General features: G+C 60.4%; 1 protein-coding gene across 7 annotated transcripts; it reads left to right on the top strand.

Annotated features, from left to right (window-relative positions):
* Positions 1 to 612: 612 nt before the first annotated feature.
* Positions 613 to 23,448, top strand: LOC101931283 (sphingomyelin phosphodiesterase 5-like). 7 transcript variants are annotated; one of them, XM_065582290.1, is made up of 10 exons: positions 613 to 863; positions 7,013 to 7,079; positions 11,584 to 11,646; positions 17,427 to 18,512; positions 19,493 to 19,565; positions 19,956 to 20,096; positions 20,821 to 20,910; positions 21,271 to 21,334; positions 21,685 to 21,841; positions 22,569 to 23,448. In XM_065582290.1, exons 4-10 carry the CDS (start codon positions 17,610 to 17,612, stop codon positions 22,662 to 22,664), a joined length of 1,524 nt encoding a protein of 507 aa, XP_065438362.1. In that variant the 5' UTR covers positions 613 to 863; positions 7,013 to 7,079; positions 11,584 to 11,646; positions 17,427 to 17,609; the 3' UTR covers positions 22,665 to 23,448. The 7 variants fall into 7 exon arrangements, with proteins under 7 accessions (XP_065438362.1, XP_005313816.4, XP_065438360.1 ...); XM_005313759.5 differs by lacking the exon at positions 7,013 to 7,079; XM_065582288.1 differs by lacking the exons at positions 613 to 863; positions 7,013 to 7,079 and adding an exon at positions 10,717 to 10,793.
* Positions 23,449 to 25,410: the final 1,962 nt, after the last annotated feature.

The following is a 25,410-nucleotide window of genomic DNA, read 5'->3' as shown; positions in this document are numbered from 1 at the left end:
TGGTCTCAAGTTGCAGTGGGGGAGGTCTAGGTTGGATATTAGGAAACACTATTTCACTAGGAGGGTGGTGAAGCACTGGAATGGGTTCCCTAGGGAGGTGGTGGAGTCTCCTTCCTTGGAGGTTTTTAAGGCCTGGCTTGACAAAGCCCTGGCTGGGATGATTTAGTTGGGGATTGGTCCTGCTTTGAGCAGGGGGTTGGACTAGATGACCTCTTGAGGTCCCTTCCAACCCTGATATTCTATGATTCTAGGTGCAGAAAGAGTGACCAACTAACCTCTCCCATTGTGAATGTTCTGCACCATGGAAGGCAATACATCGACTGAGTGAGCCGAAGTCCTGCCAGCTGAGTAACCAGGTAACGACATAAGCTGGTAACCCTCACCCTTCCGCATTGCTGTCCTCCTTCTGTGTGATTATTAACGGTGGTGCTTGGGGCACGTCTATAATTAGACTGTAGGTTCTTTGGGGCAGACCCTGTGACCTGGACTCATGCCGTGGAGTGCAGTAAAATGACTCTGTAATAATAGTAAAGTGCAGGAAGTCTGGAAGCAAGACCTGTTAGGCAGGCAGCAGACCAGAGGGCGTTCCGCAAGTGGAGTTCCAAACACGCCTACAGCAAGAATGCGTGTGTTGAGCTGCCAGGTGTCACGGGGCGTTTCCCAAGGAAACGTGATTAAGACTGTCACCGCTCAGCGCACAGGTCACCCCGCTGGCAGAGACACATTTCTTCGGCGTGAGCCCAACGCACGTTCCACATCCTGGCCCGGAGCTGCTAACTGGCCGCAGTTCTTCCAAAGGACGTGACCGTGTAACTCAGCCGCACCATATGGCCTGCTGGTGATGAATTCTGTCGGAGGCGGAGGTAAGTGCTGTCATAAAACCGTGGACCGAATAGGGAATGGGATGGGGAGCCAGCAGCGGGAACTTGTACTGGTGTGCTGCGTTCCTGACCTCTGCACACCTGGGGGAAGAGGGGCTGCTGCCTCTGGTACCAAACGTGGGCAGGAGCAGCCAGGCATGGAGAATTGCAAGAGTGGAGGCTGGAGCACGGAAAGCGCTTCGGAGTGATTCCAGTCCTGGGTCTCCCCTGGAGGTGGGAGAGAGACGTCCAGTCTCACAGCCAGGCTCCAGAAAGGGCCTGATCCAGACCCAGTGGAACCAATGGAAAGACGCCTGCTGACTTCAGAAGGCTTTGCACTGTGCCCAGAATGCTCCGATTCTCTGCCCTCCGCGATGGACCGTAGGATATTGTCAAAGGACGTGGCCAGGCAGGTGCCCTGCATGACAGACCCTCAGCCCAGCTCTAGTGAGCCTGGATTCTGTAACTCTCTCCTCGAGCCGGCTTTCCGCCCCATCAGCGTGTTTCCATAAACACAAGCTGGATCTGCGGAGAGCCTGCATTGCAGGGCAGGAGTGGAGGGGTGTGACGGTGCTGCCCGTGGGAGCCAGCTGAGGTTACTCAATTAGGGTGAACTGCAAACAGAATGGGGCAGACAAACCCCAAACGCTGGTGGTTATTTCAATACTTAGATTTACCAAAACAGCTTCTATAGTACCTCACTGGTTACTCAGACGTCCAAACATCGCAGTTCCCTTAAAGTGCCCAGCCTCAGGCCTCCGTCCAGACACACCTGTCAGATATGATGCTGATTACTGAAAATCTGATCTCATCATATAAAAGAAAAGGTTCTTCCAACCCCAAAGGATCAGCCACACACCCAGGTCCAATGATAACTTAGATCTTACCCAAAATACACGCTCTAGCCAATTCTTATTAACTAAGATAAAGTTTATTAAAAAAGAAAAGCGAGAGAGTGTTGGTTAAAAGATCAATATACAGACAGACTTAAATTCAACTCTTGAGGTTCAGATACATAGCAGAGATGAGCTTGTCATTGCCAAAAGTCCTTTTTGAAATAGTCCAGAGGTTATAGTCCAATGTCCATGCTCAGGGTGGCTCCAGTCAGTGACTGGGGATCTCAATCCTTGTGGCTTAAGGTTTCCCCCTCTTGAAACCCAAAGCAGATTGAGATGAAGCAGGATCGTGTCCCAGGGTTCTTATACATTTCCAGCAGCCTTTTGGCCTGAGAAAACAATAGGCCTAAGTCTCCTTCTCCCAAACATCCTGGCAATTAGCACAGGGTCATTTATCCATTAAACAGTTCAGATACAGGTTACCACAACCTTCAAAGAGACATAGAGACAATAATAACAGGTTTCAGAGTAGCAGCCATGTTAGTCTGTATCCGCAAAAAGAACAGGAGAACTTGTGGCACCTTAGAGACTAACAAATTTATTAGAGCATAAGCTTTCATGGACTCCTGTTCTTTTTTAGAGACAATAATACTATTTCACTCAAGTGTCTTCCTAAATGTTACTATTCCTTTTTGATCTTTGAATTAAAGTTATAGCAATAGACAAGACTTGTTTGCTTACATCACAAGCCATGAGCAAACCTCTACCCTTCTATCTCTAACAATACAGACTTGCATTTCAAAGCTCTATTCATTTACAGATCTTCCTAACCAGTTTCTACAGTTCACCCATGGGTCAGGTCAGTCTGTGAGTTAATTAACTCTTTCTGGCCCTGTCACCTCCAATGAGATTTAAAAATTTTATTAAGATGATGTTAAAAAAAAATAGTGAACAGAGTTTGAGCATAGAAGTTTCTGGTTATCAGGGAATAACATACAGATTATAGAGGGGGCAATGTTTGGTTTAAGATAAGGTGGCATGAGGAATACATAATCTGCAATATCCCTGATTGGGGGTAAAAGGTGGATGGGTCAAAGTATAGACATTAAGATATGAGGGTATTAAGTTCATAAAGTGGCTATGTTCGGGTGTGGAGTATAATGAGTGGATATGATGATGAGGATGGATTGACCCTCATTTGGTGAGATTTAATGTTCAGGGAGTTTATGGTTCCAGTTCATATGATCCAACGGAGAAGGTCACTTGGTCCCTTTCTCGTAGTGGGAGAACGATGTCACTCTGGCTCACGCCTCCTGGTACTGTCGGTGGCTGGTGATGTGCTCGATGTAGATGTCCCTGGACCATCGGATGGCGTCTGAGACCATGAGGCGCCGCATGAGACGTGCGTAGCGTCGACCGATCCCGCAGGTCCGCAGCACACGCTCGTTGCAGGGGTCCCAGGCGCCCAGGGCTCCGACAATCAGGGCGTCCATCTTCACCTCATAGCCCTTCGCTCTCAGGGGGCCAGCCAGTGGGGCGTACTTTTTCAGCTTACGAGCTCGGGCTTCACAACGTCACAAGGGGTGCAGTGCTGTTCCTGTTGTACCTCGTGGAGGGGGGGGCACGGGTAGCAGAGAGGTGAGGAAAGCCCAGGACGGCTCCGTAGGAAGATGCAGGAGTTTGTTCAAGCCCAAAGGTTCCTCTGACAAGTGGAAACCCAGCAGTGCAAAGCCAATAGATGGGGACTGAGGGGGGTGAACAGGGAACTGGGAGAGGAAAGAGCCAAAGGCCAAAAACCAAGCAAGAAGGAATGGTTGAAACGTGGGACGGCAGAGGTCTGTGAACAGATCGGGGAGGCCTCTAGACACCAAGGGGTAAATCAAGGACGATAAGGACATTGCAGAGATGGTAAATCACTTCTCTGCACCAGCAAGGCTGGTCGGGAGACTCTCCCTGGATCCGCTTTTTCTCTGGGAATAGAGATGAGGCACTGGCAGAGATTCTGAGCTCAGAAGAACAGGCGCTGGAAGGAATGAAGAGCGACAGGCCACTCTGCCAGCCTGGAGTCCTGCCAGGGACACGGCCATGGCCACTGGTCTCTGTGGGCAGCAGTGTCCTCTCCATGCTATTGTCCTGCAAAGGGGGCAGGGGCCAAGGGGCTGCATTTTCCATTGTGTATTGTGGGCTCAAATCTCTCTATATTAAAAACCACCCTGAGCAAGGGGAGAAGGGGAGGCAGCAAACATAAAACTGATAAAGGAAAGATCATTCTACAAAACACGCTGTGAGCCTGAGGAACTCTCTGCCACTAGATAGTGGGGAGGTCACGGGTACATCCAGATTTGAAAAAGGACCAGACGTGAATAAAACGACCATCCTGTTCCATTAGCCGCTGTCCGTGAGAGGGAGCGTCCTGCACCAGCCAGCCGTTCCCTGCGGCTTGGACAGAATGTCCCAGGCAGCGTATCGGTGCCCCACTTTCTACAACTGCCATTATGCATTGTTGTATTGCCGTGGTGCCTAGCGCCCCGGTGTGCTGGGTGCTGACAGACACACAACCAGGAGACAGATCCTGCCCGGGGCTGGGCCGCTGGGCTCATCCCACCTGGCAGTGCCCATGTTCCTTGCACAGCATAGAGAGACTGGCTGAGATCTACCTGGTAACTGGCGCTGTTCACTGTCTGGAATAGGACCCACGCCAGCCGGTGCTAGGCGCTAGCTCCCTATGGCACTGTCCCCCACTGAGCTCCGAGCGCTGTCCGAAGGAAGGGTTAGCTGGAGGAACAAAGGCACAAGGGCGCCAATTAGGGAGGGCAGGGGGGACTAAAGGAGAGGCGCTTCCAGACAGAGCTCTTCACTACCCAGAATGAGTGTGGAATGTGCATTCTGCAGAGAGGTGCTTCTCCCAGGTTGTGCCCCTGGGGTTTTGTGATTAAGATAAGAAAGGGCTAGTAATTACATTAAAGATCTGGAAGTCTTTAGATGAGGGACTGTTCTTAATGTTTCCTCTGAATACTGTGTGGGTGCCTCAGTTTCCCCTATGCATTTCTTAAGTCTCTAGGTGGTGGGGAAAGGCCAGTGCGCATAAATCACTGACACTCTGTCTCCCTGGCAACAAATGGCCAGGGCCCCTTCCCCCCCTGCAAGGGAATAGCTAAAGGTTAACAAAGAGGTCAGGTGACCTCCTGGCCCAGGAAAGAGACAAAGCCCAGAGAAGGAGGGGCTGGAGGGGGTCTCAGTTTGGAGCTGGCTGGGGACTGGAAGGGAGGGCAGACGGGGGTCTGCCTCGCTGGGCCCCAGAATGGATCCTGCTGAGGGGTCCTGTTCTCTGTACCTACAAGCTCTGTGTTAGACCGTGTTCCTGTCATCTAATAAACCTCTGTGTTACTGGCTGGCTGAGAGTCACGTCTGACTGCGAAGTGGGGGTGCAGGACCCTCTGGCTTCCCCAGGAGCCCGCCTGGGCGGACTCGCTGTGGGAAGCGCATGGAGGGGCATATGCTGAATGCTCCAAGGTCAGACCCAGGAGGTGAAGCCGTGTGAGCTTCTTGCCCTGAAGACAGTCTGCTCCGAGGGAGAGGAGGCTCCCCAAAGTCCTGCCTGGCTTTGTGGGGAGCAGTTCCAGAGCATCGCCCGGGGACTCCGTGACAGAGGTCATACAGGAAGTCCATTGGGGGAGAGCGGGAGTAGCCCCCAGGTCTCTCAGGGCTAGCTCCCTATCCACTGCACCAACCTTTCCCTCTGCTGCATGCTGCAAGAGAGAGGACTCAGATGGGAGCCAAGCCAAGAAGGCCAGTTCTCTGAGCCTGCAGCCCATGGGCCCAGGCAATCGGGAAGGAGGTCATGGCTGACAGTATGGAAAGCAGCACAGAGTCAGAAAGGATGAAGAAAGAAAGTCGGATGAGAGGAGAGCACTTAGCGGCCAGTGGGTGGCAGGCTGGGTTGTACAGCAATGCCTGCTGGGCAAATTTAGATTTTAACGGAAACCCATTTTGTTTTGTTATTTTTTGTGCTAAGTTTGAGAAAAGGAAGGAATGAGAAAGTGTCGTATGAGTATCAGAGGTGATTATACATCAAATTCGTAGCGTTTCAGCTCAGCTGTATTCAGGCCAATTCCAGGACGAAGAACAGAAACTGCATCCACAAAGTCGACTGTTATTGTCATGAGTTGTGGTGTTCACTGGGCACCATCTGTCTTCAGCACTGGTCAGAATATGCCAGAAACTCCAGTCTCTGAGCCAATGTCTATAGGATGTGTAACGCTGGACAAGAGGGCTCAGATATTTACGTATGACGTGTATAGTTATGGGGCACATGTTAATATCTGTGAGTGGAGGTGCTGATGGCAATGGAAGTTTTACTGGATTAAGGGCTAGAAGATTTGAGCCTCCAACTTTCTTTCAAGAGGAAAAGCTGCACCGAGCTCCTGGGCCTGTTTATTTCCTTTCCTTTCCTGCCTGCAGTGGCCCTGAGATACCTCAGACGTCTCAATTTTTTTCTCAGCTTTAAAATGTGGAAGTTTCTTGGTGTTTGGTTTTAAATATTCTCCTGTGAGAACTGCAACTCAGTCATTGTAGTGTTGTGTTTAAGAGCCTTCTGGGAAGTAACTAGCCTTTAAACAGAAGTGAAAGCCGTGTTGCCAACGCTCATGATTTTGTTATGAATCTCATGATAATTATTGTTTTGCTTAAAGTCCCAGCTCCTGGAGGCAAGTGATATGTGATGATTTCAGCCTTCATTCTTAAAGACAACGTAAGTTTCTAGCCCTTGTGGCTGTGAATAAAGCTTCAAAATATGACCCCGTGCACCCAAAAGGCTCAAAAAGCAGATTGTACATAAAAAGATCCCCAAATCTATTATTTTTGCGTAATCTCATTATTTTAAAGCCAATTTCATGATTTTTGGTGAGCCTGATTCATGATTTTTGAACATTTGAGGTTGGCAACACTATGAAAATGACTTGACAGTGTCAGTTTCACTCCTGTTTAAAGCCAGTTTCTGGTCTATTATTTGTAGTGGGGTAACACCCCTAGAGCCCCAGGCAGGTGCAGTATAAACTCACGGGGCCTTGCCCTACTGGGATGTTTCCAAAAGTTAAATGATCTATTCCAAGCTTGGAGAACTGCAAAAAAGTGCTGGGAGGTAATCTAGATTTTTCTACAATTGTTGTATTCAAGAGTTAGTAACAAAGAAAGAATGGACATTACATTTTTAAACCAAACCAGTGTCCCTTAAGTGAATTGACACAAGATGTCTGAACATGTTAGTATTAGAGCTGAGTGGGTCTAATATTTATTTAATTTTCTTTCTTTATATAGGAATTAGAAATTATTATCTGACAGGGGCACTATATCTAAGTTATCTGCAAAAAACAAGAGTTTTCAGGTGAGCAAGTAGCCTCTAGTAACGCTTAAAGTTGCTGCCCACCACGACCACCACCAAAATCTGCAATGGTGCCCTCCGCACAGGCCCAGAGATGGGAGGTGACTCACCCAAGGTCACCCAGACGGTCAGTGGCGGAGCCAGGAACAGAGCCCAGGGCTCACTGGACCACGCTCCTTCTCTGTGATTCAAAACCTTGCTTGTACAGCATTCTTCCTCTCCTAACACCCTGCCCAGAGCAGCTGGCCTTGCCTTGAAAATCAAATGGAGTTTGACTCCTTTCGCTCTGTGTCTGTGCAGCACCTAACACACTAGGGGCATGGCTGGGGCAGGACTTCCGACACACCATTGCAATTCACATAATAAATAACTGTCCAATATCTGGGGTGGGTTTTTCCCAAGCCCTTCGGACGCTGAAGAAAACCAGGGGAGGGTCTGGCGGCTCCCAGCAGCAGGGGCTGATCCCTGCAGCCTGCCAGGGGCTGGCGCAGCACCAGCTTCCACGGAGTGATTCCCTCTTCCCTGGAGCGACAGGTGCCACCTTCACAGCCCAGCGCTTTGTGCCAGCACCTTCGGCAGCTCCCTGAGCCTGCAGAATTGCTCCGCCTTCGCAAAGCCACAGCAAGTCCTTGGCTGGCAACGTCCGACTGGCCGAGAGATACTTGCTGGGCTCCTGGTGAAATCCACCCTGTGCCGAGGGCCGGCCCCTGGCACCTTAGGGCTCATGCGGGATAGAAGCAATCAGGGTGAACTGCAAACAGAACGGGGCAGACAAACCCCTAATGCTGGTGGATATTCCAATACTTAGTTTACCAACCAGCACAGACCCAGCATCAGGCCTCCGTCCAGACACACGCGTCAGGTATGATGATGACTGAAAATCTTCTCTCATCATATAAAAGAAAAGGTTCTTCAACCCCAAAGGATCAGCCACATACCCAGGTCCAATTATAACTTAGATCTTACCCAAAATACACGCTCTAGCCAATTCTTATTAACTAAGCTAAAATTTATTAAAAAAGAAAAGCGAGAGAGTGTTGGTTAAAAGATCAATATCCAGACAGACTTGAATTCAATTCTTGAGGTTCAGATACAGCAGAGATGAGCTTGTCATTGCCAAAAGTCCTTTTAGAAATAGTCCAGAGGTTATAGTCCAATGTCCATGCTCAGGGTGGCTCCAGTCAGTGACTGGGGATCTCAATCCTTGTGGCTTAAGGTTTCCCCCTCTTGAAACCCAAAGCAGACCTGAGATGAAGCAGGATCATGTCCCAGGGTTCTTATACATTTCCAGCAGCCTTTCGCATGAGAAAACAATAGGCTTAACTCTCCTTCTCCCGAACATCCTGGCAATTAGCACAGGGTAATTTATCCATTAAACAGTTCAGATACAAGTTACCACAACCTTCAAAGAGACATAGAGACAATAATACTATTTCACTCAAGTATCTTCCTACATGTTAATATTCCTTTTTTGATCTTTGAATTAAAGCTATAGCAATAGACAAGACTTGTTTGCTTATATCACAAGACCTGAGCACACATCTCCCCTTCTACCTCTAACAATGCCGGCTGCATTTCAAAGCTCTATTCATTTACAGATCTTCCTAACCAGTCACTAAAGTTGGGCCATGGATCAGGTCAGTCTTTGAGGTAATTAACTCTTTCTGGCCCTGTCACCGTCCAATGAGATATTAGATCAGACTCCTAACGTCACAAACCCTGAGGCATGGGACGTTGTGCTGCGCCACATTGTGACCGAGAACGTAGCACTCCACTATCCAGGGGACACACAGTCCGGGGCTGGAGAACCAGGGACCGGAGAGCACTCAGCAATTGGTCATCAGCAGGGAGTTCTCTCCAAAGGGGGAGGGGGGGATGTTTCTAATGGGTTTCCCCAGGGATCGGTTCTCGGCCTGACCCCAATCAGTGTTTTCATCAATAACCTGGAAGTAAATATAAAATCACCACTGGTACCAGGGGAAATTGAACAGCCTGGGCCCTACCGAGTACGTGATCCAAGTGTCACTTCCAACCTTAAACCCTATGAGTCCACAGCCCCTGGGACACACTCCCAGATGGGGGTGAGCCTGGGACGCTCCATCACGCTCAGTGTTTTCATCTCCCCCGAGCTCAGCACTCTGCAAATACAGGCGCTGGTGGGGACACGCCAGCGTTAAGGTGGGATCCCGCGGCAGGGCGATGCACAGGAAGGGTGGCACCAGCTGAGGACTTGGGAGACCTGGCTTCAAGTCTCTGCCACAGACTTCCTGAGCAGCCTGGGGCCAGTCACTTAGCCTCTCTATGCCTCAGTAATATGAGCTAATAGCGCTGCCCTGTCCCATAGCGGTGTGTGGGGAGAAACACACTAAGGGGTCTGAGGCCCTTGGGTACCTTGGTGAAATCAAAATAAAGGGGGTGCTGAGTGGAGCTGAATCTAAGTGTTTCTGAGGATTAGCACTTGAACAAGAAGGGACGTGATACAATGATGAATGGGATAGAGATGGGAGAGCGGCAGCTCTGATTCTCCCTAGCTCATAACAGAAGACAGCCAGGAAAATGTAAAGGTGGCTAATTCCAAACTGATGAAAGGAAAGCTGTGTTCACACATGCAATTAGCCTGTGGAACTCACTGCCACAGGAAGCTGTTGAGGTCAAGAACTTAGCATGATTCAGAAAAGGATTGGAGTGAAAGGAGTTGGTGCTAAGGGTGAGACCTCTCCGGGCTTCAGCCCTTCACTGGCGATTAGGGTCAGAAGGAGGCGGCATGGGGCAGAGTATCTCGGACTTCTTCCCCTGAGGCAGCCGGGGCTGGTCTCTGTCAGAGACAGGAAACTGACCCAGTCTGGCCTTTCCTGTGTGCACTGCAGGGGGCTGCCAGGGCCACCCAGGAGCCCAAAGGGGCAGTTTGCCCTTGGCCCCGCATTTGAGGGCCCCACATTTGGGGGCCTCCCACCCGAGTGGCGTTGTCGTGACCCTTGTGGCCAGGCCCACCTGAGTGGCACTGCGATCCCACGTGCTGGGTGCCAATGCCCGGAGCGGGCAGCCTCCCCTCCCCCCAGCGGTCATTATTTTGGCCTTGTTTCAGATTGTCCCCTGGGCCCCCAGAAACCTGCGTGGCCGTGGGGCTAGCACGCTGCACCCCACTCCCAGCAGCTCCCTGCTGCTCCAGAACGGCTCTCGCAGCCCGGGGGCAGAACGGGGAGGCCTGTTGATCGTCCCTTGGGTATAACGAGGAGAAGCCTCGTTGTTTTTGCTGATACAGACTAACCCAGCTACCCCTCTGAAACCTGTCCCTTGGTATGTAACCCCGTGCTCTGGGATCTGTACTGGCTGCCTGCAGGCTCCCGGCTTGGTTTTGGCTGCCAGAGCCCCCTCCCCGGGCTGGGGCCTGCCTAGCTGACAGCTCCTCCCCCCCCGTGCCCTCCGTTCCTCCCCACCTGCAGTTCTTGTGCCGGTGCTGCGGACGTGCACAGCGCTGTACAGTGACGTGAGGAGCCGGAAAGGGAGGGGGCGGTGGGCTCAGCACAGCGCGGGCTGGGCAGGGAGCAGAGCTGTGCGCACCCTGCAGCTGGACACGCCCCCCCAGAGGGGCAGCTGGGGGGCACTAGGCCAGCGCTAACTGGGCCGTGCTCCAGGTGCTGGGACATCCGGAGGGGCAAGGTCAGGCGTGCAGGAAGGAAACTCCGGGAGCTGTCGGCACGGAGGCCGGGATGGAGCGTAAGGAGTGGGCGGGGGGGGGGCAGGGCTGCCAGCAGGAGCTGTGCTGGACCTGGGGGAAGCAGCAGGGACTTGCTGCAGGAGGGGAAGGGATGGGGGGAGAAGGATCCTGGCACACGACTGGGCCGGTCTTGGGCAGGGTTGGTCAGAGCCTTCCGGTGGCTGAGCTCCCACGGCAAGGGGCAGGAGCCTGGGCACTGCCCACCAGCCCTGGGACGCACACGGGCAGCAGGGAACGGTCCTGCATCACCCAGGAGACGGGCTGCATGGGCCCTAGCAGCTCTGCCTGTCTCTGCCCCCGATCCCTGTTCCGTGTCCTTGGCAGCTCTGGTCTGGGAGCTGCTCACTGCCAAGGGGGAGACCCAGCCCGGCCAGGAGTAGCAGTAGATAGACAGAGGGATGTGCACAGGGACAGACAGACAGAGAGCTGTGGGTGCAGGGGGGGGTGGATGAACAGGTAGATGGGGCTGTGTATGGGGACAGACAGACATCGACAGTGTAGGGGCTGGACAGACGGGTGGGAGGGATGGACAGGTAGATAGGGGCTGTGTATGGATGGACAGACAGAAGGGGTGGAGGGGCTGGACAGATGGGTGGGAGGGATGGACAGACAGGTTGGGGGATGGCAGGCAGACGGATGAACTGTGAAATTATTGCTCTCCTTGCCTCCCGCTGCTCCTGGCAAGCGTGGGTGGCCTGTCTTGGTGCCATGACACATGGTGCTGTGGTGGGCCGGCTGGGTTCTCGGAGAGTCACTTGCAATCACTGACAGACCTGATGTGTTTTCCAGACGGATTGGGAGGCCCCATCTGAAGAGCTCCCTGGACGCTGCAGCAGGACACAGGGGGATCCGGTAGGTGACACTTTCATGTTCGACAGCAAAGGGCAGGGCCGGCTCCAGGCACCAGCGGAGGAAGCACGTGCCAAGGGGCGGCATTCCAGCCATTCTTGGGGCAGCACAGTCCAGGTGGCTTTTTGTTGTTGTTGTTGTTGCTTGGGGCGGCAAAAATGGTAGAGCCGGCCCTGGCAAAGGGGGAAATGAAGGGGGCCCCCTGGGGAGTTTGCTCCCTTCTCAAGGTGCATGGATCTGGCAGGGAGGTGCTGGGGGGAACCCTAGGTACAGGTGTGCAGGGTCTGGGAGACACACTGCTGACTAAATCGCATTGGGCATCCCTGTGAACCCTTCAGAGCCAAGCCCCTGCTCCCTGCTCAGAGCTTCCAGTGCCAGCCGCTGGCGCAGGGACAGACACAGGCTGCAGCATGCTCGGCGCCAGGCTAGTGCGGGACCAGGGCTGGCGTTCCAGACACGCTTTCCTGAGGAGGCAGAACTCCTGTTCAACACAACCCGTCTGCCTGGGGCGTCAGACAGCATCACCGACCAGCGAGCCCTCCCTCTCCCTCACCTCCCCCCTGAGGTGGGCGAGCATGTCCCGCTCTGCACTGGGGCAGACCTGAGACCCGCCAGAGAGCCACAGAGAGATCCCATAGTGCCTGCATTCCTGGCACTGGGCTGTTGGCTTGTCTCTTGTTCTGGATTGGACCAGAAAGTCCATCCTGACCTGAAGAACTGCCCCAGGGCAAGCTCTGTTCAAACCCACCTGCTCCCACCCGACTGATGAACCGGCGTTTTCTCATGGGAAACCGTTTCGTGGAACAGTCCTCACCCGGCTCTGCACAAGGCCTGGAGCCGTCCCTCCTCATCCTGACCGAGAGCTGCGACCCGGCCCGGAGTGTCACCGCTCGGCCCTGCGGCTGCTCCCGGGCTGCAGCGAGAGGCAGTGACAGCACTGGAGCCAAAGTGCAGGAGTTCCCGTTTCCCACAGCTGTGGTCAGACAACTAGATTGCACCTGCCTCCGTGAGGCTCTGAGGAGAAGGGGGAAGGATGTGCTGGGGGCTGAGAAGGGAACTGGGAGAGCTCAGCTGCAGCCCTGTCTCTGCCGCTGACTCGCCATGTGACCCTCGGCAAGTCACCATCCCGCCCTGTGCCTCAGTTTCCCCTCTGTCGAATGGGGAACATGTCACAGGCTGGAGGGTTAACTCACAGTGTACTGCAGCATCACTGCTGGCCCGTCTCTGGCGTGATGGGAGCCCTCCGGTACCTTTGGATACCACAGGGGGTCCCAGGCCTGCCCCACTCTTCTCCCAGGGGCCCTCACCGGCCTCTCTGGCTCCCTGTACGGCTGTGCTAGCTTCTCCCTGTGTAACGGGGGGGGGGGGGGCGGCAGAGGCACCTCCTGCCCCGGGGCTCAGAGGCGGAGCGGAGGAAGGTGCTGGCCAGGGCAGCTCAGATGTGACTTCCTCTGGTGGTGGAGGCTCTGTTCTGCCGGTTTCCTTCCTGCCCTGCTGCTAGCCCACGATACTGCAAAGCATCAGGCTGCATGGGGGGGGGGGGGGGGGGGGGCTGAATCTGGGTGCAGCCGGGCCCAGCCGCTAGCAAAGGGGGACACAGCCCCCTTCCACTCACCCCCTGCCCCTTCCGTCCACCTGCCTCCTCCCCACGCGCTCCCACGGGCAGCCCCAGAAGGGAGGGTGTCACTGTTGGAGATGGGGGTAGCTGGGGGATGACGGGGGCACCCAGAGACCCTGGCAGGAAGAGATTGCAGGGAGTCCCAGAATGGGGGGGGCTGGGAAGGGGGTACCCGGGGAGCTCGTGGGGGACGCTGGGCTGGGCCTGCAGAAGGAACGAAGTGAGCGATCCCCCCACGCACAGAAACCTTCATTGCAAAGTACCGCGCACCCCACCCCCGAGGGCCAGGGCGTGACCCCAGGAAGCAGGCCGTCCCCTCCCCACACTGGCACCCTCAGCGCCCCAGAGCGCTGCAGCATTGCCCCTGGCGCCCCTGCACCCTGTCCGGGGGGGTCTGCGGCTGGGGAGGGGCTTGTTCGGCAGGGGAAGGCAGGAGCCCCCCCCCACACCCCCGCCCCAGAAAGCAGAGGCCAGGTACAATTGGGTGGTTTCACTTTCCATGAGCTTCCCTCGGGGATTTCCACAATGACCTTCGCTCCCCTGCAGCGCCTCAGGGCATTTCCCGGGTCTGTACAGCGAAGCCGGGGAGGGGAGGGGGCTTGCTGGGGGCAGGGGCTGGGGAGGGGTCTGGGAAGGGGGGACTGCGGGGGGCAGGGGCTATGTCTGGCGGGGGCTGGGGAGGGGGATCTGCTGGGGGCCAGAGGCTGAGGAAGGGGCTGGCGGGGGGTAGGGACTGGGGATGGAGCTGGCGGGGGCTGGGGAGGGGGCCTGCTGGGGGCAGGGGCTGGGAAGGGGTCTGGCGGGGGCTGGGAAGGGAGGGTTGCGGGGGGCAGGGGCTAGGTCTGGTGGGGGCTGGGGAGGGGGATCTGCTGGGGGCCAGAGGCGGAGGAGGGGGCAGCTGAGGCAGGGGGCAGCCGCCGGCCTGCACCGGTCAGGAGCGCCCCGGCCCTGCTGCCCCTCCCCTGCGGCGGGGGAGAACCGGCCCGGGGGCAGTGGCTGTGGGACCCGCCGCGGCTCGGCGCTGCACACAGACCCGTCGGGCTGCTGAGGGAAATGTCCCAGCCCCTGATTTCAATCCCCCCCCCGCCCCAGCGTAACGGGCCGGGGAGCCGGGCTCCCGCCCACCCGGCTCAGCCCGGACTCGCCGCCGGGAGAGCCCCGGCGACTCGGGCCAGGCGTTAAACACCTGCCAGGAGGCAGCCCCGGCCGCGGGCCCCGGATCGCCCCCCGTCCCCCACCTGCGAGCCCCGCACTCCCGCATTACCCCCCCCCCCGGCCGTCTGCGAGCCCCTTATCCCCCCCCCCGGGCCCCGCATCGCCCCCCCCCCGGCCCCGCATTCCTCCCCCCCGGCCGCGGGCCCCGCATCGCCCCCCCATCCCCCATCTGCGAGCCCCGCATCCCCCCCCCCGCCGCCGCCTCTCTGCGGGCCCCACATCGCCGCCGCCCCCCTCCCTCGGCCGTCTGCGGGGCCCGCATTCCCCCGCCCCGGGCCCCGCATCGTCCCCCGTCTGCGAGCACCGCATTCCTCCCCCTCCCCGGCCGCGGGCCTGGCCCCGCAGGGACCCCCGGCAGGGGCTCGGCACGGCGCTCCTGGGCGCTAATCGCGGCTCTGCGCAGGCTCGCTGAGTCCATCCCCGACCCCGTGCCTCAGTTTCCCCACCTGGGCAATGACGCGACGCGCCCCTCTCCGGGAAGGGTTACTGAGCCCTGCGGCTGCCCCTGCCCCCCGGGCTGCTCCCGAGTCCCGGCCCAAGTCCAGCGCGGCAGGCGGGTGTGTGACTGCGGGGTAAGAGCCAGCCCTGGCCAGGGGCTTGGGGGGGGACATGGACAGACTCCTGCGCGGTGCGGGGGGGGGGGGTCAGACCCGGGGAGGCGGGGCCTGGCCGCCCCCTCCTGGGTCCCCCCCCCCCCGCCCCGGGCTGCGGCTCCTTTAAGCGCTCGGGGCGGGGGCCCCGGCCAGGTAGGGGCGGCTGCTTTCGCTTTCGGCCCGGCAGCGGCTCCCCTGCCGCGCTCGGTGAGGGGGGCTCCGGGGCGGGGCCGGCAGCTGCCGGGGGGTCTCTCGCACCGGCCAGGTGGCAGGTGGCTGCTTCTGACGGCAGCCAATGGGGAGGCGCCAGGTCAGTGCCCGGGGCACCGGTACTGGGAGGGGGAAACTGGGCAAGGACACCCCAAGGTCACAGGGCGCTGGGGGCAGAGCTGGCAATGGAACCCAGGGGTCCCCGTGTCACGGAGTCCCCGGGCGATGCTCTGGAACTGCTCCCCACAATGCCAGTCAGGACTTTGGGGAGCCTCCTCTCCCTCCGAGCAGACTGTCTTCAGGGCAAGAAGCTCACACGGCTTCAGCTCCTGGGTCTCTCCTGGGAGCATTCAGCATATGCCCCTCTGTGCGCTTCCCACCGCGAGTCCGCCCAGGCGGGGTCCTGGGGAAGCCAGAGGGTCCTGCACCCCCACTTCGCAGTCAGACGTGACTCTCAGCCAGCCAGTAACACAGAGGTTTATTAGATGACAGGAACACGGTCTAAAACAGAGCTTGTAGATACAGCGGCGAATGGGACCCCTCGGCCGGGTCCATTATGGGGTTCAGAGAGCCAGACACCCACGTCTGCCCTCACTCCTAGTCCCCAGGTAGCTCCAACTCTCAAACCCCCTCCAGCCCCTCCTTCTCCCGGCTTTGTCTCTTTCCTGGGCCAGGAGGTCACCTGATCTCTTTGTTCACCTTTAGCTATTTCCTTGCAGGGGGGGAAGGGGCCCTGGCCATTTGTTGCCAGGGAGACAGAGTGTCAGTGATTTATGCACACTGGCCTTTCCCCGCCACCTAGAGACTTAAGAAATACATAGGGGAAACTGAGGCACCCACACAGTATTCAGAGGAAACATTAAGAACAGTCCCACTTCGTCACACCTCCACCACCACCACTAGACCCCACTCCCTTCCCAGGGCTGGAGCGAGAACCCAGGAGTCCTGGCTCCCAGCCCCCTGCTCTAGCCAGTAGACCCCACTCCCCTCCCAGGGCTGGAGAGAGAACCCAGGAGTCCTGGCTCCCAGCCCTCTGCTCTAACCACTAGACCCCACTCCCCTCCCAGGGCTGGAGAGAGAACCCAGGAGTCCTGGCTCCCAGCCCCCTGCTCTAACCACTAGACCCCACTCCCCTCCCAGGGCTGGAGAGAGAACCCAGGAGTCCTGGCTCCCAGCCCCCCTGCTCTAGCCACTAGACCCCACTCCCCTCCCAGGGCTGGAGAGAGAACCCAGGCGTCCTGGCTCCCTGCTCTGGGCTCTTTGCTGCCTGCATGACACCTGGCAGGCCCCCTGAAATGACAGCCTGGAGGGACAGGTTAGCTGGGCCCCCGCGTTGCCGGCGGGTGGCTCAGGAAGCAGGGTGAGCAGGTGAGGGTGATGGAGCGGGGCCGGGGTAGGCAAGGGAGAGTGGGGGGAAGGAGAGCAGGGAGGGGGCCAGGGTGGGGCAGAGCAGGGAAGGGCTCAGGAAGCCAGGCTGGCAGGAGAGCCCAGGTAAGGGTGATAGGGCAGGGGCATGGGGCCGGGCATGGGGGAGGGAGATGCAAGCCGTCCCTGTGGCGAGATGGGCGGGCGCCCTGGTGTAACGCTGACAGACCCGCTCGTCGGCGGGGGGATCGAATCTGGGGCTGCTGGAGCCTCTACTGCGCGAGCTAAAAGCCAACTGGCTCGTAGCTAGGGCTGTAGAGCAGACTCGTTTTCTCTCTCTTGCTAAGTGGTCTCGGTGCCACTCGATGGGACAGACACCACCCCCAGGCGGTGTGTGTGTTACACTGGCACTCAGCAGGGAGCCTAGCACACGCAGCAGGTCCTGGTCCCCGCCAGTCCCTCCCTGCAGCCTGTCCACAGGCTCTGTCCAGGGAGGACTGAGCCTCAGGCCACGTTTGCGGTAGCTGAGGCCCTGCGCTGCCACCCTCTGCTCCTGGGAAACCGCTGCAAACCCCCGTTCAGAGGAGGCTCCGGCCGGCCGGTCTGTGAACCCACCAGGGGGTGTTTGGGGTCATCAGCCCCAGGTAACCAGCAGGGGCAGATGCCAATGTCCAAACCACTCACCCAGGGGCATGGGGCTGAGCCCACCATACGCCGCCTGCCCCCGATGATGCCCGGCACCCGCCAGGCAGCGCTGACTTCTGCTCCTTCTCTCCCTTCAGCACCTCCCCGGACGCGAAGCGCTGTGCACGAGGCTCGCCGGTCACTCAGCCGCTCCTCCCAGCCCTGCAGGACCCCGGGGCCGTGCATTGGGACCCCCGGGGCGTGACGAGGTCTGACCGGAGCCCCCGGGAGGCAGGTGGAGCAGGAACGCCCGGGCTCCCCCGCCCCTGGTGCCGTGCAGCATGTTCCTGCGGGAGTCTCCGTTCCCGAACCGGCTCCTGAGAGGCCTGTACAGCCTGGGCCAGCACCTGCTGTTCCCCAGCTACTGGGCCACTGACTGCCTCCTCGACCTCAGGGAGACCACGGCGGAGCGGCGCCAGCGTCAGTGCTGCCCCCGCTGCCCCCTGCGGGCGCTGGTCACCGGCCCCTTGCTGCTGCTGCTGCTCATCCTCTCCATGCCCGTCGCCCTCCTGGGCCTGCTGCTGTGGCTCCCCCTTCAGGCTGCCCGCAGGCCCTTCACCTACAAACACAACATGCTCTCGCGCCAGCCAGTGGGGTGGGAGCTGCCGGGCAAGGGCAAGGCCTTCAGCTTCGTCAGCGCCAACGTGTGCCTCCTGCCCAATGGCCTGGCCAAGTTCAGCAACCTGGGACAGATCAAACAGCGCGTGGCCCACATCGGCCAGCACCTGACGGAGGGGGAGGCCAGCGCCAGCTTCGCCGGCCCCAGGAGCCACCAGTTCCTGCCGCCCACCAAGTACGGGGCCACCAAGTCGAGCCCGCCGTGGCCGGGGAGCGGTGCCCGCCGCCCTGATGCCAGCGTGGTGATTGAGGTCCCCGACGGGGACGGAGGGGCTGGGCCCGGGGAGATCTCGGCGCCCTTCCCGCCGGACGTGGACTTCATGTGCCTGCAGGAGGTGTTTGACCAGCGGGCGGGCGCCCGGCTGTGCCAGCTGCTGAGCCCCTTCTACGAGCACATCGTGTACGATGTGGGCGCCTACGGGCTGCAGGGCTGTTCTGCCCTCAAGGTCTTCAACAGCGGGCTCTTCCTGGCCAGCCGCTACCCCGTGCTGGCCGCCCAGTACCGCTGCTACCCCAACGGTATCTGTGAGGACGCGCTGTCTGCCAAGGGGCTGCTCTCCGTGCAGGTGAGGAGCTGCTCCAGCTGCGGGGTGCCCAGGACTACCTGTCCCACAAGCAGCAGCTGCCTGCGTCTGCCCCAAATCCCAGGATCCCCAGACAGGGGGCTGTGAGCTGGGGCTCCCAGCAGTGGGTGGCGGGGGCAGGGCCCCCGATGCTCTTGTTCAGCCGGTGGGGGGGACGCCCCTCGGGCAGTGCCTGTGGCCGGAGCTGGACGGCTCCGGGAGAGTGGGTGTCTGCAGCCCAGGGCCTGGCGGGGAGCAGGCGCTTCGGGAACGGCCCTGCCAGGAGAGCAGTGAGAGCCCACGGCAGCGGGGCTGGGAGCCAGCAGGATGGCTGCAGGGGGCTCAGCCTCTGACAACAGGCCCCTGGGCACCTGACCCCACTGCCGCCCCGGCCGCTCGCTCCCCCTTAGCCAGGCCTGGAAACGCCTGCTCCGGCAGTGACCCCAGCGTGGGCTGGAAACTGCTCTGTTTGTCCAGGGCGCTGCCTCCTCCCAGCGCTGGGAACAGTCACCCAGGGTGTGTCCGCCCGGCGGGGCAGCCTGGGGCTAGCAGGGCTCGCGCGAGCGCTCACAACCGGCCGTGTGGACATGGCTGGGGCTGGAGCTCGGCTCTGACCCCGGGGACGAGCCCGCCCTGCGCTGGGGGCTCGCTGCCGCAGGCTGTCTAGATGTGCCCCGGGAGCCAGGCTCCCACCCCACAAGGTGCTGGGACCCCAGCCAGACAATAAGGGCTGAGTCCAGGGCACCCGTGGGGTGACGGACACGTGGGTCCAGGAACCGCGGGGGGGTCGTCTCCTCCCAGCTCCCAGCCATGCCCTGCTCTGACGGCTGAAACTGACCCTCCTTCCCTGCGGCTCTGACTATCGCCCTGGCCCCCCCTGCACCCCCACCCCTCCCCGCAATGGGGCCTGTGCTGTGTGGGGCCCGACCCTGTCGGTGGCCCTCCAGCTTGTAACTGACAACGTTTCCATGTGCACGTGCTAGGTGCAGCTGGGGTCAGCAGAAAGGCAGAGGATTGTGGGCTACCTGAACTGCACACACCTGCATGCTCCAGCCGGTGAGTGTTGGGAGGGGGCAGTCAGAGGCTCTCACCACCCCCGCCCTGCACCACTCCCCCCACCCCCAGATCACAGCTCTCCCTCCCCTCCCCCGCCCTGCCCCACTCCCCCCCACCCACAGACCATGGCCCTCCCTCCCCTCCCCTGCCCCACTCAGCCCCCACCTCCGGAGACACTCCCCCCCACCCCCAGAGCACAGCTCTCCCCCCCCCACCCCCGGAGCCCTGCTCAGCTGGCAGGGGAGGGTGGTGGAGAGAGCAGTGAGTGATGGGGGGGGGGTTGCGGGGCCTTGAGGGAAAGAGGTGGAGCAGGGGCAGTGTCCGGTTTTCACACACGAGGAAGTTGGGCCCCCTGTAATCAAGCCCTGTTCTTCCCCCCCCCCCCCCCAGCTGATGCACAGATCCGCTGCAACCAGCTCACTCAGGGGCTCATCTGGGTGCAGCAGTTCCAAGACGCCCACACACAGCACGGGGACGTCGTCGCCTTCGACGTGTTCTGCGGGGACTTCAACTTCGACAACTGCTCCTCAGGTGGGGGCAGGGGAGGGTGTCATGGCGTGCCCAGCCTGGAACCCGTCCCTGGGGAGTGCCGCACCCTCGTCGGGCCCCAGCGATCCTGGCTTGCTCCGGGGCTCCCTGCAGCGAACCCAGCCACGCCAGCCCTTGCGGGACGAGGGTGCCGGGCCCTGCAGGGCACGAGGCTCTGGGGTATTTGCAGCCACACAGGCAGCCTTTGACTAGTCCCCTGGCTGCAGAAATGAATGCCCGCGGGCTAGCCCAGAGAGGCAAAGGGCCAGCCAGAGCCAGGAGCCAGCCCAGCGTGATGGACTCTGTTCCTGGGGCTCCCTGTCTCTCTGCCTCGGTCCCTCCAAAGGGGCCCGTAGCCCAGCCACCTGGCCCCTCTCTCCCCCAGCTCAGGTCCCAAGTCCCACCTGCAGGCTTCCTGCTCTGTTCAGTCCTGGGACTTCTCTTGTCTCCCTGGACCCTCTGTTGATCTGGGTTTGCTCCAAGCAGTTAATTACTGATCCCAACAGCGAGTGACACACACACACACACACCTGTGTCTCCTGCACTCTTCCAGGAGCAGCAAAGTATAGAAGGAAACTGAGGCACACATCGGCATCATACAAATATTATAGAAATTTCCCGCTTCATCACACAAGGAGGGGAGGGGGAGGGGGAGGGGCAGCGGGAGTGGTGGGTGAGGGGAGGGGGGAGGGCAGATGGGCCCATTCACTCTGCCGGCTCTTTCCAGGGGACGAGTTGGAGCAGACCCATGACATCTTCCGCCAGTACCAAGACCCATGCCGAGTGGGGCCCAGGCAGGACCAGCCCTGGGCCATAGGTACGTGTCTGGCCGGCCCAGCGCTCGGCGCAGCCTTGCTGCCCTCTCTGTCTCAGTTCCGCGGCGCCGGGACCCTGTCTGGGGCTGCAGATAAACATCTAGATCCAAATCCTCCCAGGGGCCCAGCCTTTGGGAGCTCAGGATGAGACACCGGGGGTCAGGGGTTCAGAGGCCCTGCTAGCCTAGGCCTGCCCTCCAGCTCTGCCCATGCCCCTCCCGACCCGGAGCCCCTGCTGTCCCAGCCCTGCTCCCCGCCGCCCCCCCAGATCTCTGCTGAGGTACCCGTGGGTGAAGGAAGATTTTGGGGTGGGGGGAATGGCAGAGAAGGGGAGGCTCTAACTGCTGCTCACGTCCCTGCAGGCACCCTGCTGAACTACCTGGAGATCCACGAGGAGGCCGTGTCGACCCCAGAGAAGCTGAAAAGGTAACGGCTGCACCCGCGGGTTCCAGGGGGGGGCAGGGAGGCATCCGTGGGTTCTGGGGGGGGGGTCCAGGGGCCCTGTGGGTTCCAGAGCACTGGAGGAGGGAAATGCACGGGGGCTCTGTGGGTTCCAGAGCACTGGAGGGGAGGTAGGGAGGCGTCCGGTAGTTCTGGGGGGGCAGAGGGGCTTACAGCCCTGGTCCGAGGCAGGCGCTGCCTCCGCCCCTGCACAGGGTAATGGGACACTGGGGGTACCCTGTGCATGGCCCTCCCTTGCCGTGCAGCCCCCCACCTAAGCTCACGCAGAGCCCCCCTCCCCCCACCCTGCTGACGGCTCCCCGTGCACCCTGCAGGACCCTGGAGCAAGAGGAAGGCAGGCGGACGTACCTGGCGGGTCCCATCCTGCGGGACGGCCGCCCCGACCCCTCGGCAGCAGGGAGCCCCTGGGAAGGGCGTCGCATCGACTACATCCTGTACCGCGAGCACCCCGCCCCCATCAGCCTGACAACGGTGAGTGCCCAGAGGGGCCCGGGGCCCCGCCAGCCTGGGCCCCACGGAGTGAAGGGCAGGCCCCGAGCCCAGGTGCAGGAGAGCTCCCAGCCAGGGACGCTGGGCCCGGAGCAGGGGGTTCAGCTGAGACCCAGCTCAGGGGCCAGCTGCTGGGGGCTGGTAGGGCCGCGGGGGCCGTGCTGGGGAGGTGGCTGGGGCTGGCAGCCGCACTCGCTACGTCGGATCCTTCGGGGGCTCTCAGCAGCTCCCACGCTCCGGGGGCTCGGTGGTACGGTGCCGTGGGGCCAGGCAGCAGGGGGCTGGCCTCGCTCAATCGCTGCTCGGGGGCGGGGGATTCAAAGAGCTACTCAGCACGGTCTGGGGCTCCCTGGAAGGGTCCGAGCCGGGGGGCCTGGGTTCTCTGCAGGCTCTGACCCCGATGTGCTACGAGATGCTGGCTGGGACCTCGGCCCCGCTCTGGGCAGTTCCCTGCCCTGCAGCGGGGGAAGGAGCCTGGCCTGGCCGTGCCCGGGAAGGGGTAGCGAGCTGTGTCAGTGCTCAGCGTTGATTGAGGGGAGGCTGCAGCCCATGGAGACTACAAGTCCCAGCCTGCACTGCTCTGGCTCAGCCAGACCTGGTGCATTGCATGCTGGGATCTGTAGTCTCAGGGGACCCCCCCTTTGCATTCTCCGGGGGGAGCGGGGAGCCTGCTGTGCTCCTGACACCGCTGTCCTCTTGCTTTGCCCAGGAGGTGGAGAAATTTTCCTTCATCACCCAGCTGGCCGGCTGCTCGGACCACCTGGCTGTGGGGCTGCGGCTTTTCCTGAACCCTGCGCCGCAGTGACACCAGCGAGTGTGAACCCCGGTGTCCGGGGTGGAAGGTCGATGGAGAGCCCTCGTTATAGTGGGGGGGGGGGGGCTGGGCCCTCCCCCTCCGTGTGCCCTCCCCCACACCGGACTCGGATAGGCTGCAAGGCCTGGGACCGGATGGAGCTGGCTGGGCCAAGGGGTCCCTGGGGCTGTGTGGGGCTAGAGTTGCCCCCAGGGGCTCTGCTGGTCCCATGGGAGGTGGGTCTGTGCTGGCCAGAGCCCCCCAGTCAGTGCCCCAGGAGGGGGACAGCCCCAGCGCCTGGCTCCCAGGCTGGCGGGGGCCCAAGGAGGAGGCATGCTGCTTTGCTGCACCAGTGGGGCCCCGCACCCATGGTTCTGGGTTCGGGGTCCACGGGGGATCGCTGGGGTGTGGAGCTGCCTCTGCAGACCTCACCCACTGCAGCAGGACGAGGGGCTGGCTATTTCCCACCTGACAGCGCAGCTCCCCCACCCGGCTCAGTGCCACGGGCTCCATGGGTCCAGCCAGCCCTCAGGCCCCCTCCCCAGCCCGTGAGCTGGGTGTTAGCTGGGCAGGGGCTCCCTGGAGCTGGCGTGGGGCCCACGGAGGCACGTCTGCCCCTGCTCAGGACCGCAAGCCCTCAGCTCCACGCGAGGCCCGTCCGTCCCCCAGCAGGGCGGAGTGCCCTTCAGCTGAGCCGTGGCTGCCAGGAGGGGCTCCCCTCTGCCCCGCGCTCACCCAGCCTTGGCACTGTGCCCCTGTGGGGTCTGGAGCTGGAATCAATAAAGCTTCCAAAGCACCTGCCCGCATCTGTGCACTGGGGAACGGGGATGGGGGGCGCCTGGGGCTGATTCTCCCCTGGCAGCTGCAGGCTGGCCACTGGCACAGCTACACCCCAACTTTGAACAGTCCCTGGTAGGAACCCTTCAGGAGGCCGGGCCCCCAGGGCCCCTCTCTCCCTTCAGGGGGGCCCACGCAGCCCCCTGCACTGAACCTCAGGGCTCCAACTCTCCTGCCCCAGGCTGCGAGCTCTGCCCAGCCTGTCCCCCGGGACCGACCCCAGTACCGACCTGTCCCCTCTGCCGGGCCCAGGCACCTCCACCATCGGCTGCGTCTCTGGGCAGCAGGGTTTGTCAGTCGGCTGTAACGCGGTGACACGGGGCAGTCAACGTTCCCATGTGGACCAGATCCGAGCACCCGGCCAATCGGACACACAATCCATGGCCTGGCTCCGTCAGTCCCAGGCGAGATCTACCCAGTCTCTCCAAAGCTGGGTCTTATCCAACCCCCCTCAGCCCCTTGTCCCAGCCTGCAGCCCCCAGCTGAGGTCACAGCTCCCGCCTGCCCTGGGAGGTGTCGGGATTCAGCCCTCAGAACTCCCGTCACCCTCCCGGATCCTCCACGGGGCTGGGCTGGGTCAGCTCAGCCCCTTCAACGCCCACTTGGCATTCCCCCGGCCAGGCTGTGACCCGGCAGCTCCCAGCTCCTGCTCTGCCCCAGGTGTCGTCACCTCGCCAGGCCTCTCAGCCGTACCCCTACTGCAGAACCCCCCCTTGGGGATGGGGGGTCTCCAGGACAAGGGGCCATCGCCCCCCACAGCCTGCCCGGGCCTCTCAGCCGGACCCCTACTGCAGAAACCCCCCTTGGGTCTGGGGGGTCTCCAAGACAAGGGGCCATCGCCCCCCACAGCCTGCCCGGGCCTCTCAGCCGTACCCCTACTGCAGAACCCCCCCTTGGGTCTGGGGGGTCTCCAAGACAAGGGGCCATCACCCCCCACAGCCTGCCCAGGCCTCTCAGCCATACCCCTACTGCAGAACCCCCCCTTGGGGACGGGGGGGTCTCCAGGACAAGGGGCCATCACCCCCCACAGCCTGCCCGGGCCTCTCAGCCTCATACCCAGTGATGCCCCATGTGGCCGTGTGACGAACTGGGACTGTTCTTGCTGGGGTGTGTGAATGCTGACAGGGGAGTGTGACTAGGATGGTCTGCATCGGGGGATGGGAGCCGGCCCAAGGGAACATACCTGAGCTTGTAACATGAGAACCCAGGAGGGGGTTGGAGGTCAGATGACTCCGGGGCCCGGGAAACTGAACAAAGGCTGTGGGAGGGGTCGCTGAGGGCAGAGTGCTGGAAGCAGGCTGGAAGGAGGCTGGAGAGATGGCTGGGAGGCAGAGATGGCTCTGACCCCCCAAGGGGGGTGGGCCGGCATGCCCTGGGACCCCAAGCTGGACCTAACTGAGGGGGGCCCTGTTGTCTGTGCCTGCAAGACCTGTCTTGGACTGTATTCCTGTCATCCAAATAAACCTTCTGCTTTACTGGCTGGCTGAGAGTCATGGTGAATCGCAGGAAGCCGGGGGTGCAGGGCCCTAACTCCCCCACAATCCGCAACAACTGGTGGCAGCGGTGGGATCTACTGCACCCCGTGGACGGCGCTTCCTGCAGTAAGTGACTGGGGAGCAGTAAAACGAAGGGGGATTGACGGGGACCAGGCGTGCTGAAGAGTGGGAGAGAGACGGTTATTACCCCTGGGAGTGTGTGACCAGCGAGAAGGACTTTTGCAGTAACAGGGTCCCCCGGGGGGATCGCAGCGAGTGGTCCCAGGGGCGGAGGAGTCTGCAGCTCGACCCTGGCAGAGAGGTGGTGACCTCGAGAAGGGCTGGCACACTAGGGGTCCCCCTGGGAACTGTGGGGAGCTGTGAGCACACAGGCCGGTGAGTGGCCAGCAGGAAGATGTATGCCAAGCGGCTTAAGAGCGACCTGG

The sequence above is a fragment of the Chrysemys picta genome, chromosome 2, assembly GCF_011386835.1.
Source record: "Chrysemys picta bellii isolate R12L10 chromosome 2, ASM1138683v2, whole genome shotgun sequence".
In the NCBI taxonomy this organism is placed as follows: Eukaryota; Metazoa; Chordata; order Testudines; family Emydidae; genus Chrysemys; species Chrysemys picta.
This window is presented reverse-complemented; position numbering and strand designations above follow the sequence as displayed.